Genomic DNA, 18,243 nt, shown 5'->3' with positions numbered 1-18,243 from the left:
TGTACACTCCAGCTTAAGGGGGAGTGTTGAAGAGTGTAAGGTCATTTTGGTCATTACGTGTATTAGTGAGGATATTGTAGTCTTTGTACTATGTTGCCCTATTTTGGGCTCTATATATACATCATTACATGGGAGAGCTCCTTAGTGGAGAATCTCACCATCTTCTCCCTCACTCTTCTTCTTCTCCGTCTCTTCCTTATCCCCATTTCTAACAGAAATTGGTTGAAATAGTGGTTGAAATCTGTTTTAGTGGTTGAAATTGGTTGAATTAGTGGTTGAAATCTGTTTTAGTGGTTGAAATTGGTTGGAATAGTAGTTGAAATATGTACTCTGTACTTATTGTTTGAAATGGGCTTGAAATTTTGGTTGAAATCTGTATTGTTCAAAGTGTCTTCTTAGTTACTGAAATTGTCTTCTTAGTTAGTTTTGCAAATCACACTGTTCTAGTGATGAATTAGTGGTTTAAATTTGTAAATTTAGGTTGAAATTGGTTGAAATTGTGGTTGACATCTGTTTTAGTTGTTGAAATTGTTGACATGGTGGTTGACATCTGTTTTAGTTGTTGAAATTGATTGAAATAGTGGTTGAAATCTATTTTAGTTGTTGAAAGTGTTGACATAGTGGTTGAAATCTATTTTAGTGGTTGAAATTGGTTGAAGTGGTTGAAATCTGTACTTATTGTTTGAAATGGGCTTGAAATTTAGTGGTTGAATTTTGGTTGAGCTTGGTTGCAATCTGTTTTATTTGTTCAAAGTGTCTATGGTTCAAAGTTCCCACTGTTCATAATATGTGTTTACTTAGTGGTTTCTAGTGAGGAAATACTGGTTGAAATCGTTTAAGTGGTTGATATGGGTTGAAATAGTGGTTGAAATCTGTTTTAGTATTTGAAATGGGTTGAAATTGTGCTTTTTATCTGTACTTATTGTTTGATAGTGGTTTAAATTTATATGGTTTAGTAGTGGTTTAAATTTATATGTGGTTCAAATCTAATATTTGGTGGTTGAAAACATTTGCTCACATACTGCAATGGTTTTGTTTCTGCAGAGAAGGGCGGAGTAAGGCTAGGCTGATGACATCATGGTGAGTGATTGTGACTTCTACCCGTATATTTATTCACCCATTACCAATGTTTTTAAAGTGTTTACGCTTTCACGATAATGCATTTCTGTGCAGGCATTTTATATTTCATCTAGATGTTGTCCTTCCCGTTTTCATGATTGCATGCAGTCCTTAATACTTAGGGAAGAGCATCAAAATTTGATAAGAAGAAGCCCATTTGGACATTTGGTCAATCTAGAAGGTGTCGAACTTCATAAAAAAGTTATGACCATTTTGGTACGGTGTTGGCAAAAAGAACGTAGGGCCTTTAGAATAGGTGGTGTGGTACTGGCCTTCGAAGTAAGGGATGTAGCACAAATTTTAGGGTTAAGTATGGTAGGCGAAAGAATCGAAATTGACTGGGGTAGCCCGGATCCTGTGCAAGGTTGGAGGTTTAGTGGTCAGACAGCTTCATTTGATGAGATTTTGGACGTAATCCATGCCGAGTTAGATTCAATTGAGAAAGAATCGGTGGAGGCAACAGTGAAGCATGTCTTCTTGCTACTGTTTAGCACTTTTTTGTTCCCTCAGACGAAGCATAAGGCCTCTTCTTGCCTCTTCCCCTACATAGATATGGAGACCGTAGGAAATGTTGCGTGGGCATATGTCGTGTATGACTACTTGGTAAAGTCTTTAGATGCATATACTGACAAGGGAAAGGGGAGCATACTCGGATGCTCGATTCTATTACAGGTGAATTTGACAAACTCTGCATACTTCAAATATTTTCTAACTGATTTATTATCTAATAAATAACTATGTCATCGTTTTAGGTATGGTTATTTGAGCATACATCCCTGTGGGAACCTGCTCATCTTGATGCGAGTCCCTGTCTATTCAAGTGGACCGCTGAGATGGATACGAGGAGGAAGGAACATAGTGCTTTGATTGACATTATCAGTGATGGAAAGCTGGAACTATCGCAGGTGAGGTGCAAGTATTTTGGTTATGTATTCGCAAATTATGGTCATTCTGCTAACTGAAAAAACAAAATGGATTTCAGGTGGTGAGGAGGCTAAAGCCTCTTGCAACAGAAGTACGTCTAATAGAAGGCAAGGAAGCAGTATCTGGAGGCAATGAAGTAGTATCTAGCTCCCTTGATGTGTTGGTTGATGTCTCCATTGCAGAGGTGAAGATGAAGGACAAATCTGGGCCTATATTGGTAATCAATTATCCTTTTTAGTGAATTTTCAGTTTATATACTCTATCCTAATCTAATCCTATGGAATTCTCATTCCGATAAATCAGAAGAGAGGAAAGTTTGAAAGAAAGGCACGTGGGAAAGAGAAGCAAGATGAGAGAGAGATACACGTTTCCCTTACAGAATTCAATTTGCTGAAGAGGAGGGTAAGCAATCTTGAAGAAGAGTTGAAGGAACTAAAGTGGAGGAAGACTCCTCAGATACATGAGGAGGAAGATGAAAAGGAGGATGAGGTTCCAACTGTAGAGAGAGAGAGTCGAGAGAGGCGGGGTGGGGAGAAAGATGTTAAGGAGGAGGAAAAAAAGACTGTAGAGGGAGAGAGTGGAGAGAGGCAGGGTGGGGAGAAAGATGTTAGGGAGGAGGAAGTGAAGACTGTAGAGGGAGAGAGTGGAGAGAAAGAGGGGATGGTGAAAGGTTGGGAGGTGAACGAGATTCTAGAGAAACCTGTAGGGAGAGTGGAGGAGAGGAAGGGTGGAAACGAAGGAGGGGATGTGAACGAGATTTTTGATGTACTTGACAGTCAAGAAACTGAACAGAAAGAAAAGGGGGCTCCTAGCAGCATCATAAGAGGGGTAAAGGAAGGCCTGGCGTCAAAGAAACCAGAGCCCGCTAAGAAGTCACCATTCACTTCACCTGGTAGGCAGAAGAAGAAGAACGTCGATGGAGAAGTCAACAAACAAAGATCCGATAAGCTCAAAGCTATTCGTGCGCTTTCTAGTTGGTAGGCTTCCTTACCTTACAATTTTATGCCATGGACCAATCAACAATTCCTAACACTACTCATTGTTTTGTGTTGTAGTGACAAGGTCGTCGAAAGTGAATGCAATAACATGTGCAAAGAAGACATCGAGACGGTGTTGAAACCTCGAGGGTGGTTAAGCTCTCCCGTAAGTCTTGAAACCTTTGAGTGAATTGTTTGATTTTGTTAAATTGTTTTCTTTTTGTTTGGTTTTGTGGTTTTTACTTTCGGTTCTTAGATTTTGATAGATGGAAGCTTCAAATTTTGTGATTCGGTGGTGAATTTAGGCCTTTGGTGTTTGTGGGTTTAGGGATAGCTGTGAGGGATGAGGGAAATGGGAATTGGGTCTGTTGGGTGATGTGGATGTGATTTGGTGAGATGAAAGGGATGGATACTGGTGGTGTTGGTATGGGTGGAATGGAGATGGAAAAGGGGAGAGATGGGGTCTGTTGGGGTGTGTTATTTTGGATGGAGGAAAATGGGGGTGCTGATGGTAATGGAGATGGGTTAGATTTAATGGGGGAGAGGGTGAAATGAGGTCTGTTGGAGATGGGTTGGGGATATAAGAGAGGGATGTTGAGTAGTCAGTTAGTGAAAATGTTATGTACTATTTGTTTATGCTTTAGCTTGTGTAATATTTTCTGACATTCTTGAAACCTCGAGGGTGGTTAAGCTCTCCCGTAAGTTAGTCATTTGATTAACCTAACTGGCCTCACATTGACCTGACATACGTCATAATATATAGGTTATCAACGTTTACACAAATTACATATACGAAAAGAAAGGAAGGAAGATGGGCATGCGTTGTCATTTCTACCAATTTCTACGTAGACTAGATCGATATAAATATTCCTTCAATGAGTATATATGAAATTTGTTGCTGTCTCATTGTTCATTTTTGTTGTATAGCAATGTATGACCGACAGCAGCTATACCGGTCCCGAGATGGTTGCCAAATACGTTCAACGTCTACAGGAAATCCCACATTCAGAACTAAGAAGAGTCCTCATTCCCTTAAATGTCCCCAATCATTGGATCCTGCTAGAATTGGATATGGTTAAGGAATGCTTCGTACTTTACAATTCTCTTCAAGATGCTACATATTTTCCGATGGCGTTGCCAGTGGTAAGTACCCCTACAGACTTACTTTAATTTCATATCTATTTTAAAACCCTTACGTATTGATCGATGTTTCGTAGATTCATTACCTTTAGAAGTTGTTCGAGGACATGAAGCTACTATCTACCAGGAAATTTGTATAGAATATGATCATGAATTTGATGTTCGTTCACAACACCTCAAGCACACACTTCGAGTACTGCACAAAATCCTTGCCCACAACATTACCCCTCGTTCTGGAACCTTTGATGCCGTGCGTCATTTAGAAGCCTTCAGCCTTTATTGCCTCATCACCCAACGAAGAATCAACGTTGCTAACATGATATTCCGTTTCATGAGTGAAGTCATTGGGCGAAAAAGAGCGTCTCTACCTTTCGGCATGATCCTTACTTGCATATTTGAGCACTTTAAAGTACCCCTGCACAGCGAATTTACAAAGGATCCATCCCCTCCTATTCATGGTTCGTCACTGAGGAGGAGGAAGCTTGGTCTACCTGCCGCTAATCAAGGGCAAGGTGTCACCGAAGAGTTCATCATGCAGCGGTTTGCGGCGCTTGAGAACACTATGACTGCTCAACACAATGTGGTGCTTACACGAATGACTGTTCAGGACAACAAGATTGGCGCCGTAGAGAATTTAGTCGTTTAGTTGAGGAAGGACTGCGAGGAAGCGGACAAGGACTCATATGAGTAGATTGACAGAGAAGGTGTTTCCTTCATGATCTTCGCGGAAGATCGTAGATGTTTTTTTGAGATGCTACTACTGTAGGTTCGAGGAAGCGGACAAAGACTCAGATGAGTAGATTGACAGAGAAGGTGTTTCCTTCATGATCTTCGCGGAAGATCGTAGATGTTTTTTTGAGATGCTACTATTGTAGGTGTTTTCTTCATCTTTTTTGGATAGTTTTTGAACGAATCACTTTGAGATAGCTTTTGGATAATTGTTCATCTTTCTGTGAATGCTACCTTTTGGATAGTTTTTGGACATTTGTTCATCTTATGGGGGATTGTAAATGGCATAGCTCTTGGATAGTTTTTCATCTACTATAGATGTATTCCCTGGTCCGTTCTTCATGCAATGTTCGTATGGAAGTCTGAAATTTAGATATGTATATATATTTGTCACTTTTCAAAAAAAAATAAAAAATTATGCTTTCATACTCGAAGGAATGGAGGGATATACCCAAACAGAAAGCAACACCTCCTTACAAAAAAGAACGGCGGTTTGCATAGTATACCGTTGCAAAAAAATCATTTCATACTTACAAAAAGAATGGGCGCTGCGTGTTATAGCAGACCTACCAAAAATCGTCTTGTAGCTACAGAAAGAATGGAGGTTGGCAGGATATACCAGACCTACAAAAAAGATTTATACCGATCAACTAAATGTGAGTAATATTGTGGACAATCTTCATTGACTAAGAATTCAACAAAATTAAAACACGTACCTGTTCTGTATAGGTTCGGAAGGCATAATGGGTGTCACATTTGCTCCATGATTTACAAGAGGACGATTTTTGCAGGATCGTTTATTATGTCCAGGTTCGCCGCATGTACTACAGTTGTGATGTGATCCTATTTGCAACCCTCTCGACAACCGGCATTTACGAGGTCGTTCAGGTTGTCGTCTTACCAGTGGTGGCAATACTAATGTCAAACGAGTGGGAAGCTCCGGCCATTGTGATCGATCAAGCGTGGGATGAACCACCCCCTCATATGTATTCCGATATGTATTGGCGAAGAACCAATCCTGGCAATATAGATATGGGTCCAAATGGTTCATCCCCATGGCTGCATTGCATGCCCGCACGGCATTCCCATCGTTTGGAATCGTCCACATGTACACGTTCTTTTTTCCAAGTCCACCCGATCCGCATTAGTTAATGACTTCACTTCATATTCTGTCCAACTACACGCATAAGGTGTATACCTACGGGCACTATCACTTGCCGATGCGAACCACTCTTCTGCCTTAGGTGTCAAACGCGTATTCCATGAATGTCTTAACTTCTGACGTGCTTGAAAGAAGTATGAAACCTTCCATCTAATGTGATCCACGAGTGATGTAATCGGCAACTCCCTTGCCTCCTTCAGTATGGCATCAAAGCATTCAGCCGCATTAGTCGTTAGCACATTATATCTAGACCCTTCGAAATATACGTTGGCCCAATTTTCTTTCGGAACCTCTTCCATCCATTTGTATGCCTCTATATTCATCGCTTTGATTCTATCCATCACTTCTTTGAATACACTCTCTGAGGGCATAAGCAGCTCTCACAAACTGTCTACGAAGAACTTGATTCTTAAAGGTTGAATAAAAATTGGCACTCATATGACGAATACAATAGCTATGGTATGAACCGGGTAATGTCTCAGCTACTGCTCTAAGCAACCCCTTCATCCGATCAGACGCAATCGTAATAACGTTTGACGGAACATAAGCAGAAACCATAGCCAACTTTCATATGACTCACCCTCAACCACAACAAATGCTAACGGAAATAATCCACCATTACCATCTATCCCAGTTGAGGCTAGCAGAATTTCTCTATACTTGCCTCGAAGATGTGTCCCATCGACAATGACCAGGGGTCTAATGGTATTGAAGGCACGAATGCTAGGGCCAAATGAGAAGAATAGACGACCAAATCTATCATCCCCATTTGGCCATAGGTCTCAAGATCGGCATACACGCATAATACTTTCGAGATTAGTTCTTACCATCTCATGAGCATATGCAGGCAGGATCCGATAAGACGCCTCAGCATTTCCACACTTAATTTCGTGGATAATGACTTTCGCCATGTGCGCTTTCCGGTAGGATATAGTTATACCCCAACGATCCTTGATGAATTCTCTTATCAATGTTGGCTTGATGTCTCCTTGACGGGGGAATAAGCCTAAGCAGGTTTCAGCAGCCCAAGATGCTATGACGAGGGGATGATCATTACCAGTCAATGAATTTGAGCATGTATGATCTGGTATAAACCTTTTTACCTTAACCTAATCCAAGTAGGTGGTCCCTGTCAGACGCCATGGGCAACTTCGATCCTTGCATCTAAGGCCATACTTCTTAGGTGCTGTTTCGATCGGGACATATACAAACCGGTGTTGAACTTCGTACTCTCTTGCCATCTTCTTAAAGAATCAAATTTGGGAAGATTGCCCCGACCTTCAACTCCTCAACTCCCAAATTCCCCTCATTAAATTCATCACCTCCAACAACCATATCATCCACTAGCATCGGATTCCTTGTCACGGTATTGCCTAGCATATCACCCACATTGTCAAATACGTCATCCCCTTCACCCACTTCTTATGTACATCATCCCCTTCACCCACATTCTCATGTACATCATCCCCTTCTACATCGAAGTCTTCATCATCGGCGTCTTCCTTGCTATAACCATTGTTGCCTTCCTGCACATCATTGACATGAACATCTCCTTCGAAATCCCTACTACAGTCCGCATCGCTCCTGAATTTACTACTCATAGTTAGGCTAGTAGATAGGATGAATACTTCATTACATAAATAAACAAGTTCCCAATTAGAGAAATGATTACTTTACATGGATTTGGTCGTATGATTAGTCCTGTCGTATTCTGTTTCACTCGGGTCTATGGCATTAAAATACCCATCATCATAATCTTCATTCAAGTCCACTTCAGATCTGTGCCAGGTATGAGTTAGAATGATAAAAAATGGATGTATGGCGACAATTCCCCCCATTAGTGGAATAGTTTTGTACCTATGGATGTGATGTCGTTAACCATGTATTCGCTTTCTAGGAGCAACGTTGGGGCTCAAAGCCGGTGGCATTGGACATAAATACGGTATAGTAGGATTTCCATAACAATTATGATCTTCATATTCTCCATTAAATTCTGGTTCGTACCTGAGCAACGGTGTATTAGAATAATGGAATTAAAATTTGAATGAGAGAAGTGTAAAAGACCCCTTAATTTGAATAAGTTTTACCTATGGATTGTATGTCCTTCTCTTTGTTCTCGATAATTTAGATCTCGTTCAGATGGAATCAATGATGCATTCTCTCCTGCATTTGGAGTACAGAATGGTAGAGGAACATTTCTTGGGTCTTGACAATTCAATCCTCCAACTCTATACTCTTTCGTTATGTAGAGGCTCAAAGAATTGAAGCATGTATTCTCAAAGAACATCATCATAAGCTGTAGGTCACTATCATTCCGAATTTCATATAAAACGATCTGATATGGATCTACAACATATCGACATTTTAAAGATAACGAAACCTCGGCTGCTTTGGTCCCAATTTTTGTGTGTATTAGAGACTGAAATTCTAAACAATTTATTTCGCGATTCACAATTAAACACATCTTCGTCCCCCACCATATTCGAATGATACGACATTCTTCAAGTATCCATCAACATGTAAGATAAACGAAGTCTTTGCCCCTACCATTTGCGCAGTCCTCCGGGATGAAAAGCCACTTTAAACCACCACTTTAGAACTACAAAATACTATTCAAACACTATGAACCACTATTAAGCAGATGAAATCCAATCCAATGACAAAATATGAACTAGATGGAATCCAATCCAATGAAAAATATTTGGACAACCCTGAAACAGTGTGGGAAGGGTTTGAATAACTCCTGACACACATTAACCACTATTCACAGTGTTGCAACCACTATTGATACCATTTCAACCATTAATGACACAGCTTTAACCACTATTCCAACAATCCTCAACCACTAGTAAAGTAGATGAAATCCAATCCAATGACTCAATCTAAACTAGATGGAATCCAATCCAATGAACAACATTTGGACAACCCTGAACCAGTGTGGGAAGAGTTTGAACAACTCCTTATACACACTAACCACTATTCATAGTGTTGCAACCACTATTGACACCCTTTCAACCACTAATTACACAGCTTTAACCATTATTCCAACAATCCTCAACCACTAGTAAAGTAGATGAAATCCAATCCAATGACTCAATATGAACTAGATGGAATTCAATCCAATTAACAACATTTGGACAACCCTGAACCAGTGTGGGAAGAGTTTGAACAACTCTTTACACACATTAATCACTATTCACAGTGTTGCAATCACTATTCATACCCTTTCAAGCACTAATTACTCACTTTTAACCACTATTCCAACAGTCCTCAGCCACTATTAAAGTAGCTGAAATCCAATCCAATGACATAATATGAACTAGATGGAATCCAATCCAATGAACAACATTTGGACAACCCTGAACCAGTGTTACTCTAAGTTTGAACAACTACCTACACATATTAACTACTATTGACAGTGTTGCAACCACTATTCATACCCTAAACACACAGTTTTAACCACTATTCCAACAATCCTCAACCACTATTAAAGTAGCTGAAATCCAATCGAATGACACAATATGAACTAGATGGAATCCAATCCAATGAACAACATTTGGACAACCCTGAACCAGTGTTACTCTAAGTTTGAACAACTACGTACGCACATTAACCACTGTTGGCAGTGTTGCAACCACTATTCATACCCTAAACACAGTTTTAACCACTATTCCAACAATCCCCAACCACTATTAAAGTAGCTGAAATCCAATCCAATGATACAATATGAACTAGATGGAATCCAATCCAATCAATAACATTCAAACAACCCCGAACCAGTGTGGGAAGAGTTTGAACAACTACTTACACACATTAACCACTATTGACAGTTTTGCAACCACTATTTATACTCATTCAACCACTAATTACACAATTTTTAACCACTATTCCAACAACCCTCAAACACTATTAAAGTAGATGGAATCCAATCCAATGACACAATATCTACTAGATGGATTCCAATCCAATGAACAACATTTGAACAACTTTAATAGTGTTTGAGGATTGACTGTAACACATGTTTGAGGATTGACTAAAACACAAATCAATAAGTTTTCATAAAACACTCTACAAATCTACATACACTGTTTCACAACCACTGAATAAGGTTTACCTCAATCCAACGGATTTACCTCAACCACTACAAAGCACAAAATGAAAAATGGAGAGAGAGAGAGGGACTACCTACACAGCAATCTCCGAACGCCTCTAATGGGAGGAGGTAAAAGCCAAAAGGGTAGAGGTTGAAGATGATAGCTTTTTGGTAGGTGAAAATGACGTGGGAAGAAGGCAAAAGGGATAAAAAATGCTTTTTACTAGGTGAAAAGATGTTTGTCAGAGGGAATGGGTGGGAGGGGTAATTCGGTCCTCAACAAAACGTGAACAGTGAAAAGCACTTCTTTTTTGTCCTTTTGAACTTCCCACTGTTTTTTCAATAATAGTCCAAAAAACGGCTTCTTTTTGGTCATTTTCCCTTTTATTTTTATTTTTTATGTATGGTTAACTCATCCTCTCATAATTTTCTCATTTAGAGGTAGGAAAGCATTGATTTGAATTTTCTTTTCACATTTCAACAGATTGAGCAAATGGAAAAGTTATTTCAGAAAGCAGAAGACCAGTATTTGAATCAGAATTTCTGTCAAAAACTTACAAAAAAATTCAAGTGAGCTCCATTCCAGGCTTATGTAACTATAGTCCTACATTGGTGAACCATTTATTTAGGTCTTCAATGCACGATAGTGCTTTATCATGTATCATAAATATTTATAGTCTAATCAATGGTTCTCTTTTCTCTTGATGAAGTGATGTGGATCGCCATGTCAGTCTTGATTCTGGTCGTGCTGGAAAGACTGCTTTACAGTGGAAACAGGTCTTTTATTTCTGACTAAGACTAGGACTTCTTTATATTGAGCGCCCTTGTAGCTGATTTTTTGCAAGGGCACCCTTCAGTCTATCATTCGTCATATCAATATCATATGAAATCTTTCATATATCTCTACTGGTCTTGCATAAGCCCTGTCTCAGGTACAAAGTTGGTTCCAATGTAAGCAACAGCCCGGCATGGCCAAACTTACTTCTTCACCCATTGTATCAAAAGAAACAGTTTTTCTTCCAGATGCTTCCCTCTCAAACAACGCTCCTGAAAGTTCTTCTGACATTTCTAAAGGTGCTTTATGTACTAAAATCAGTTCATTTTACACTTGGCTGTAGCTATGATACTTTCAAGTAAATCAATACTACTTTATTTATTGTCTATGTGCGAGATTTAGGGTCTTGCATCATTGTTTATGTTCTTTTGCTTATTTATTGGTTTTGAGGAGAGATTTTTTAATTGCAAATGCTTTGTTGGAAACCTTATTTATACTAGTAAATGGTTGCTATTATTAATATGTTAAACGAATCACATCTTTGATCATCTTTTTCTAATTGAGCATCGACCTTCTCTATTTTTCTTCTGTATTTTATTTAACCTTACTATTTGGACAAACAAATGTCCACAAATTTGTGGCTTATGCGGGCGCGGGCGCGCACACACACACACACACACACACACACACACACACACACACACACACAACCTTGCCTGCAACCGTGGCGCTGACCAGCACACATGCTTCTTAGCATCTTCTGTCAGCTCTCTCCCCAACCAAAACCAAGATCCACTTGAAACAGAACCCAGACAAGTAACCTAACCGGATCACCAACATGAATCAGACAAGCCCGAAACAATGTCTCGTTGACATTGCAACGTCATCCAGGTCTCCAAGACCCCTGGATCAGAAGCTCGTCAGTCGTCACTGGTTCGTGCGACAACTCATGTTTCTCAAGATGTCCCCCTTCACTTTAATTGCAACTTTCGAACCTCTTTTCACATTCTTCTTTTCCTCTTCCTAAATTTTAAAAATTTCTTTTACTTTTCCTGGTTATCTATTTCTGGGGTATATAGTCGATTTGGTAACATCGCCCTCGATTTGGTAACTGTTAACTTACCAACTTCTCAAAGATTTGGTAACTGTTAACTTACCAACTTCTCAAATAGCTTAAGCTGTTGGAGAAAGGCGTTATTTATCTTTTATACTTTAACACTCCCCTGCACGTGTGGCCCACTTGGCAAACACGTGGCACATGTGGTCCCACCTTGGGCCAACCATCGCATGTGGATTTTTGCTATCCGGGAGGTTTGAACTCGAGACCTTTGGCTTTGATACCATGTTAACTTACCAACTTCTCCAAAAGCTTAAGCTGTTGGAGAAAGGCGTTATTTATCTTTTATACTTTAACACTCCCCTGCACGTGTGGCCCACTTGGCAAACATGTGGCACATGTGGTCCCACTTTGGGCCGACCATTGCATGTGGATTTTCGCTATCTGGGAGGTTTGAACTCGAGACCTTTGGCTCTGATACCATGTTAACTTACCAACTTCTCAAATAGCTTAAGCTGTTGGAGAAAGGCGTTATTTATCTTTTATACTTTAACAGTAACATAGAGGGCGAGCCTTGGCGAAACGGTAAGGTTGCTCCATTGTGACATGGTGGTCACGGGTTCGAGTCACAGAAACAGCCTCTCTGCAAAGCAGGGGTAAGGCTAACACTCATATTTGATAGGTTTTTTTAATTATATTTTCCCCAAATTTCAAACAGTAAATCCATGAAAAATGAAATTTCATGTATTAATCCATGTGCAAATATATCAAATTACAATTAATTGATGCATTTGCAGCATCATTCGAGAAACAAACAAAAAAAGAAGAAGAAAATAAACGGTCGAAACAGAAGATTTTTATGGAATTTGGTTGAAATTTTGACATGTTAACCGAAATCCATACATATTCATGATCAAAACGATACCGAAACTCCATCGGCATGCCCCCAATTTTGGTCAAAATTTTATAGTGATTTCACTTCTAGTGAATATCAATTCAGTTGGTACCGAAACTGGAACATTTCAGCTGAAGCTGACATTTGATACCTGAGACAGTTCTTCAATCCCTGCTGTCTGCATGTTTCTACATTCGTCCTTGTATCCTCTCTGAACAAAGAAGAGACAGAAGGATTTTCGGATATGCACACATTTGCTTAGAAACATGTTTCTGCTTCTTTAATCCCCTTTTCGACACTTACTAGAAAGAGCTCGAAATCTCTCGCTTTAAGCTATAAGTTAAAAGGGATTTGCTCCATCAGATTGTAGAAGGCCAGAAGTCTATTTTCGTCTCGTTGGCAGCGAAATTTTTTGAATCATTTCTTTCTAACAATTTGATTTCCCCCTTTTCCGCTATCTATTATTTACTCTATATTTCTCTCTCTCTGTGTGTGTGTGTGTATATATATATAAATATATTATATATGTTGTTAGGGATCTACATGATGATGGTTGAGAGATAGAAGGAGGGGAGAAGAAGTATGAGAAGGAGAGTAAGAGACAGAGAGAGAGAGAAACTATGGAGGGAGGAAAAAGAGGCGTCTGTGTGTTTGTGAGAGAGAGAATGCGTTAAAAACATTCTCCCCCCTTACGCCATATATATATATGTATATATATTTTGTGGACAAGAATGCCCTTCACTTGACGTCAGTACATTTAACACTCCCCCTCAAGCTGGAATGTATATATCATATATTCCAAGCTTGTTACAAAAATCTTTCAATTTTGCACATCCCAATGGTTTGGTAAACATATCTGCAAGTTGATCTGCGGATCGGGTAAACACTGTTCAAATCTCACCACTCTGAATTCGATGACGAATGAAGTGACAATCAACTTCAATATGCTTGGTTCGTTCATGGAACACTGGATTCATTACAATATGAATTGTCGCTCTATTGTCACAATTCAACTGTGCTGGAGATGTCGATGTGATCCCAATCTCTGATAAAAATGAGTGATGCCATATTAGCTCCCCACTCGTATATGACAACTCTATACTCGGCTTCTACACTTGACTTGGACACAACATCTTGCTTTTTACTTCTCCACAATCCTTTACGTGGCGTGCCCTTTAAATATTTGATGATCTGGATGACAGCGGCCCAGTGGGAAGTACGTGGAGCACTCATAAAGCGACTAACCATACCAACTGCAAATGATATGTCTGGGCGGGCGACAGTCAAATAGATTAGTTTCCCAACCAATCTTCTATATCAACCAGAATCATTCAGCAACTCTCCTTGATCAGGAAGAAGTTTAACATTTGGATCCATAGGGATAGCCGCAGGTTTCACCCCATCGAGCATGTCTCCTCTAAAATTTCCAATACATATTTCCTTTATGACAAAGAGAGACCATGACGAGAGCGAGCAACCTCAATACCAAGGAATTATCTGAGCTAACCCAGATCTTTAGTAGAAAATTCACATTGGAGAAAGGACTTCAGATTGTGTACTTGTCATCTGCTGTAATTACAATGTCATCAACATACACTATGAGGAGAATATATCCAGAGCTAGATTTGTGACTGAACACAGAATGATCAACAACACACTGCTTCAGCCCAAAACGCAAAACTGCATCACTAAATCGTCCAAACCAAGCCCTGGGTGATTGCTTGAGTCCATAAAGCGCCTTTTGAAGACGGCATACTGATGAGCACATCTCCCCCTGAGCAACATACCCAGGAGGTTGCTCCATATAAACTTCCTCAAACAGATTGTCGTGAAGAAAGGCATTTTTGACATCAAGTTGATATAGAGGCCAGCCACGATTAACTGTTAGAGAGATCAATACACGAACCGATGGAATCTTAGCAACTGGCAAAAACGTCTCCTGATAATCAACACCGAACGTTTGAGTGTACCCTTTAGCGACAAGGCGGGCTTTGAGACGCTCAATAGACCCATATGAAAGGTACTTAATGGAAAATACCCAACAACACCCAACACTGTGCACCAGAAGGAAGGGGAACCAGCCGCCACATTTTATTTGAGTGAAGGGCACCCATCTCAGCATCCATAGCAGCTCTCCATCCCGGATGATTCAAAGCCTCTGGAACAGACTTAGGCAAAGTAATCGAAGACATGCTAGAAACAAAGGATCGAAAGGAAGGTAAGAGATGGTCATATGAAACAAAATTAGATATAGGATGGGCAACGGTATGAGATCGAGTACGGGATGCAATTGGTGAATCATGAGTAGGAGAACAAATACCTGAAGGCTGACAATTCGACTGCAGAAGAGGATCAGTGGGAGGAGATGGCGCTTCTTCAGTTGTAGAATGAACAACCTGGCGAGGTCCCCAAGTATAAGTTTGCAGTTTAGAACCCTTAGAAGCCACAGGAGGACCCGTTGGAAGATTAGGAACAGTCACAGGGGCTGGCAAAGGAGGATCCATCAGAATAGGGACATGCATGCTAGATATGTCAGCATGTAATGGAGAACCTGTGGCAGGCAAATAGGGCTGGTCCTCAAAGAACGTGACATCTGCAGAGACATATTTTTCTAAGACGAGGACTATAGCATTTATAACCTTTTTGGGTACGAGAGTAACCTCAGAAGAGGCACTTTTCTGCCCTCGGTTCCAACTTGTCAACTCCTGGAGACAGTTTATGGACAAAGCATGCACATCCAAAGACACGTGGCACTAATGGAAATGGATCACCGAGAGGATATAAGACTGAAAAAGATGTTTTCCCAGATAAAGTTGAAGATAAAGTTGAAGAAGGAAGACGGTTACCGAGGAAGCATGTCGTGAGGGCTGCGTTACCCCAATGAATTTTAGGAACCTTCATCTGAAACATAAGCGTACGAGCATATCCAGTAAATAACGAAGCTTTCTTTCAGCCACACCATTTTGTTGTGAGGTGTGACCACAGGACGATTGATGAATAATACCACGAGAGGAAAGAAAACCATTAAAGTCATTAGACACAGAGAAATATTCCTTAGCATTATCAGTACGTAAACAATTAATAGAATATTTAAATTGGTTGACTACTTTAAAGTAAAAATGACGAAATGCATTAAACACTTGAGATCTATCTTTAAGTAAAAACAACCACGTGGCGCTCGAATAATCATCAACAAATATGATGAAATATTTATGTCTATTTAATGAAGTAGTTCTAGCTGGACCCCAAACATCAGAATGAATAAGCTCAAATGGACGAGACACTCTGCTACTAACACGAGAAGGGAAGGACACACGATGGTGTTTCCCTAACTCACACGACTCGCAATGAAAAGATGGAACAGGCTCCGAAACAAAAGAAAACTTCCTAAGCGTATCCGCAGGTGGATGTCCCAAACGACAATGCCATTGATAGGCATCCACATAGGAACGAAGAGCTACACCAGCACTGACCTGGTCAAGGTAGTAAAAACCATCACTCTCACGGCCCCCGCCAATCCTCGTCTCAGTCTTCATGTCCTGAAAAACACAATAGGAAGGAAGAAGGAAACCATACAGTTCAGTGATTTCGTTAATTGGCGAACAGATAACAAGTTAACAGGAAAAGACAGAACATAAAGAACGGAAGACAATTGAAGTTCAGTCGAGATGGAGACTGCACCCATGCCAGAAACAACCATCTGCCAATGTAACAGTACGAGGTCCCATAGAAGGGAGAGGTTGGAGAGAAGAAAGAATTGTAGGATTACCAGTCATATGGTGGGATGCTTCTGAATCAATGAGCCATGTCCCAGAAGAAGTACTAGAGAGAAAACAGAAGGTACTACCTTTATGTGCAAACGTGGCAGCTGGCTCTTTTCCCTTGTCCCGAATACGGAGAAGCTCCTCATATTCCGCATGAGGAATAACAAGGGACTCAGATGTAGATGGAGCCACAGAAGAAGGAATACCATTAGAAGCAGCAGCAGAAGCATTCACAGGCTTGTGTGGACGAAGCTCAGGGTGTAAATCATAACAATAATCAACAGTATGTCCATCTAAACGACAATGAGTGCAATGACGGCCCCTACAGCCACGGCCGCCACCATCTCTGCCTCCCCCTGACTCACGGACATGGCCACAGCCACGACCATGCCAACCACCATCACGGCCGTGCCCAAAGCGACCACCGCCACGGCCACGATCATCATCCACTAGAGGTTCACCAGATTGAGGTACCTGCATACGCTGGACACGAGAGAAGGCCTCTGCGAGTGTGGGAAGCGAACCAGAACTAAAAGCTGCTGACGGATCTGGAGATAGTCAGGGCCCAAAGAATCAAGAAACCGAACTACCCGCATCTCTTCCTGACGATTTTTGAGAACCTCAAGATCAACAGTAAAGGGCAACAATAAGTCAAGCTCCTGACAGAGTGCAAGGTAATCACTGTAGTGGGATCCTACAAGTTTGTCTCCTCGCTCAAAACTAAACCAATCTGAAAAACGATCACAGATACGAGTCAGATTATCCACTCCTGAATACATCGTAGCCACATACTCCCAGATTTCCTTCGAGGACTGCAAATACATCATGGACGTAGCGATATGGGGTGCCATACAACCCCATAGAAAGGAGCGAACCACAACATCATCCTCACGCCACTGATCATATGTCAAGTTAGTGCGAATCCGAGGAGAACGCTCAAGAAAACTGATTTTTCTACGGCCAAGTAGATAAGTGTAGACCACCATCTTCCACCAGGGGGGGGGGGGGGGTAATTTGTCCCATCCAGTTTTATTGAGGTCATCTGAAGGGGACGCTCAATATGGGAATAGCTAGACGGAGCCGTATATGATGAAGAACGGCCCTCATCAACCTTGAGAGTAGTAAGTTGCTGAGCGGAGGGCTCTACAGAATCCATAACAACAGCCGACAAATAGAACAACCAACAAGTATACCCCAATCACCACCAAAAATAAATAAATATAAACCCGCCAGAAGGCACTCAACAACCTATTGCAATGCCACAGTAGCACTAACAACAGACACAACGAGGCAACACCACCTTAGCCAACAAACACAAGAAGAAGATCACCAACAATAACCACCACAACACTCCCACGACGAAACGACCAAAAAGAGGCTATAACACACATGGCCAACATACACAAGTAAAACACCACAACTGCGCCAGCACAACCACCGAGAATACAAGCAACAAATGAACCATCCAACCTCATCAAACTACCACCGACAACAACTAAGGTGCTGATTTAAATCATGGATAACAGAACGAACCACGAATACCACGAACCACAAGTTTCGTAATAAAGAGATAAGATATGATTTAGATCATGGGTAAAAGGGACCTAA

General features: G+C 40.7%; 1 protein-coding gene across 13 annotated transcripts in view; it reads left to right on the top strand.

Moving 5' to 3' along the window:
• The window catches only part of LOC143852494 (uncharacterized), a 56,480-nt gene that overhangs the window by 11,155 nt on the left and 27,082 nt on the right, over positions 1 to 18,243 (top strand). For 6 of the 13 annotated variants that reach the window (XR_013236780.1, XR_013236779.1, XM_077361879.1 and 3 more), the window contains exons 2-11: positions 1,045 to 1,080; positions 1,174 to 1,791; positions 1,872 to 2,024; positions 2,102 to 2,260; positions 2,347 to 3,020; positions 3,099 to 3,186; positions 3,948 to 4,163; positions 10,629 to 10,714; positions 10,855 to 10,921; positions 11,077 to 11,218. Coding sequence is in view for 8 of the 13 variants with exons in the window: in XM_077361879.1 (XP_077217994.1) it covers positions 1,078 to 1,080; positions 1,174 to 1,791; positions 1,872 to 2,024; positions 2,102 to 2,260; positions 2,347 to 3,020; positions 3,099 to 3,186; positions 3,948 to 4,163; positions 10,629 to 10,714; positions 10,855 to 10,921; positions 11,077 to 11,218 (2,206 nt within the window). In the remaining 5 variants the exon portion in view is untranslated. Of the gene's footprint in view, positions 1 to 1,044; positions 1,081 to 1,173; positions 1,792 to 1,871; positions 2,025 to 2,101; positions 2,261 to 2,346; positions 3,021 to 3,098; positions 3,187 to 3,947; positions 4,164 to 10,628; positions 10,715 to 10,854; positions 10,922 to 11,065; positions 11,219 to 18,243 lie in introns of all 13 variants that reach the window. The other 7 variants (XR_013236782.1, XR_013236786.1, XR_013236783.1 and 4 more) reach the window with 4 other exon arrangements.

This window comes from Tasmannia lanceolata, unplaced genomic scaffold (assembly GCF_043159265.1).
Source record: "Tasmannia lanceolata isolate RefF3 unplaced genomic scaffold, GAP_Taslan_0.1 ptg000003l, whole genome shotgun sequence".
Taxonomy (NCBI): domain Eukaryota; kingdom Viridiplantae; phylum Streptophyta; class Magnoliopsida; order Canellales; family Winteraceae; genus Tasmannia; species Tasmannia lanceolata.
Note: the sequence above shows the minus strand (reverse complement) of the source record. Positions and strands in the feature narration are given on the sequence as shown.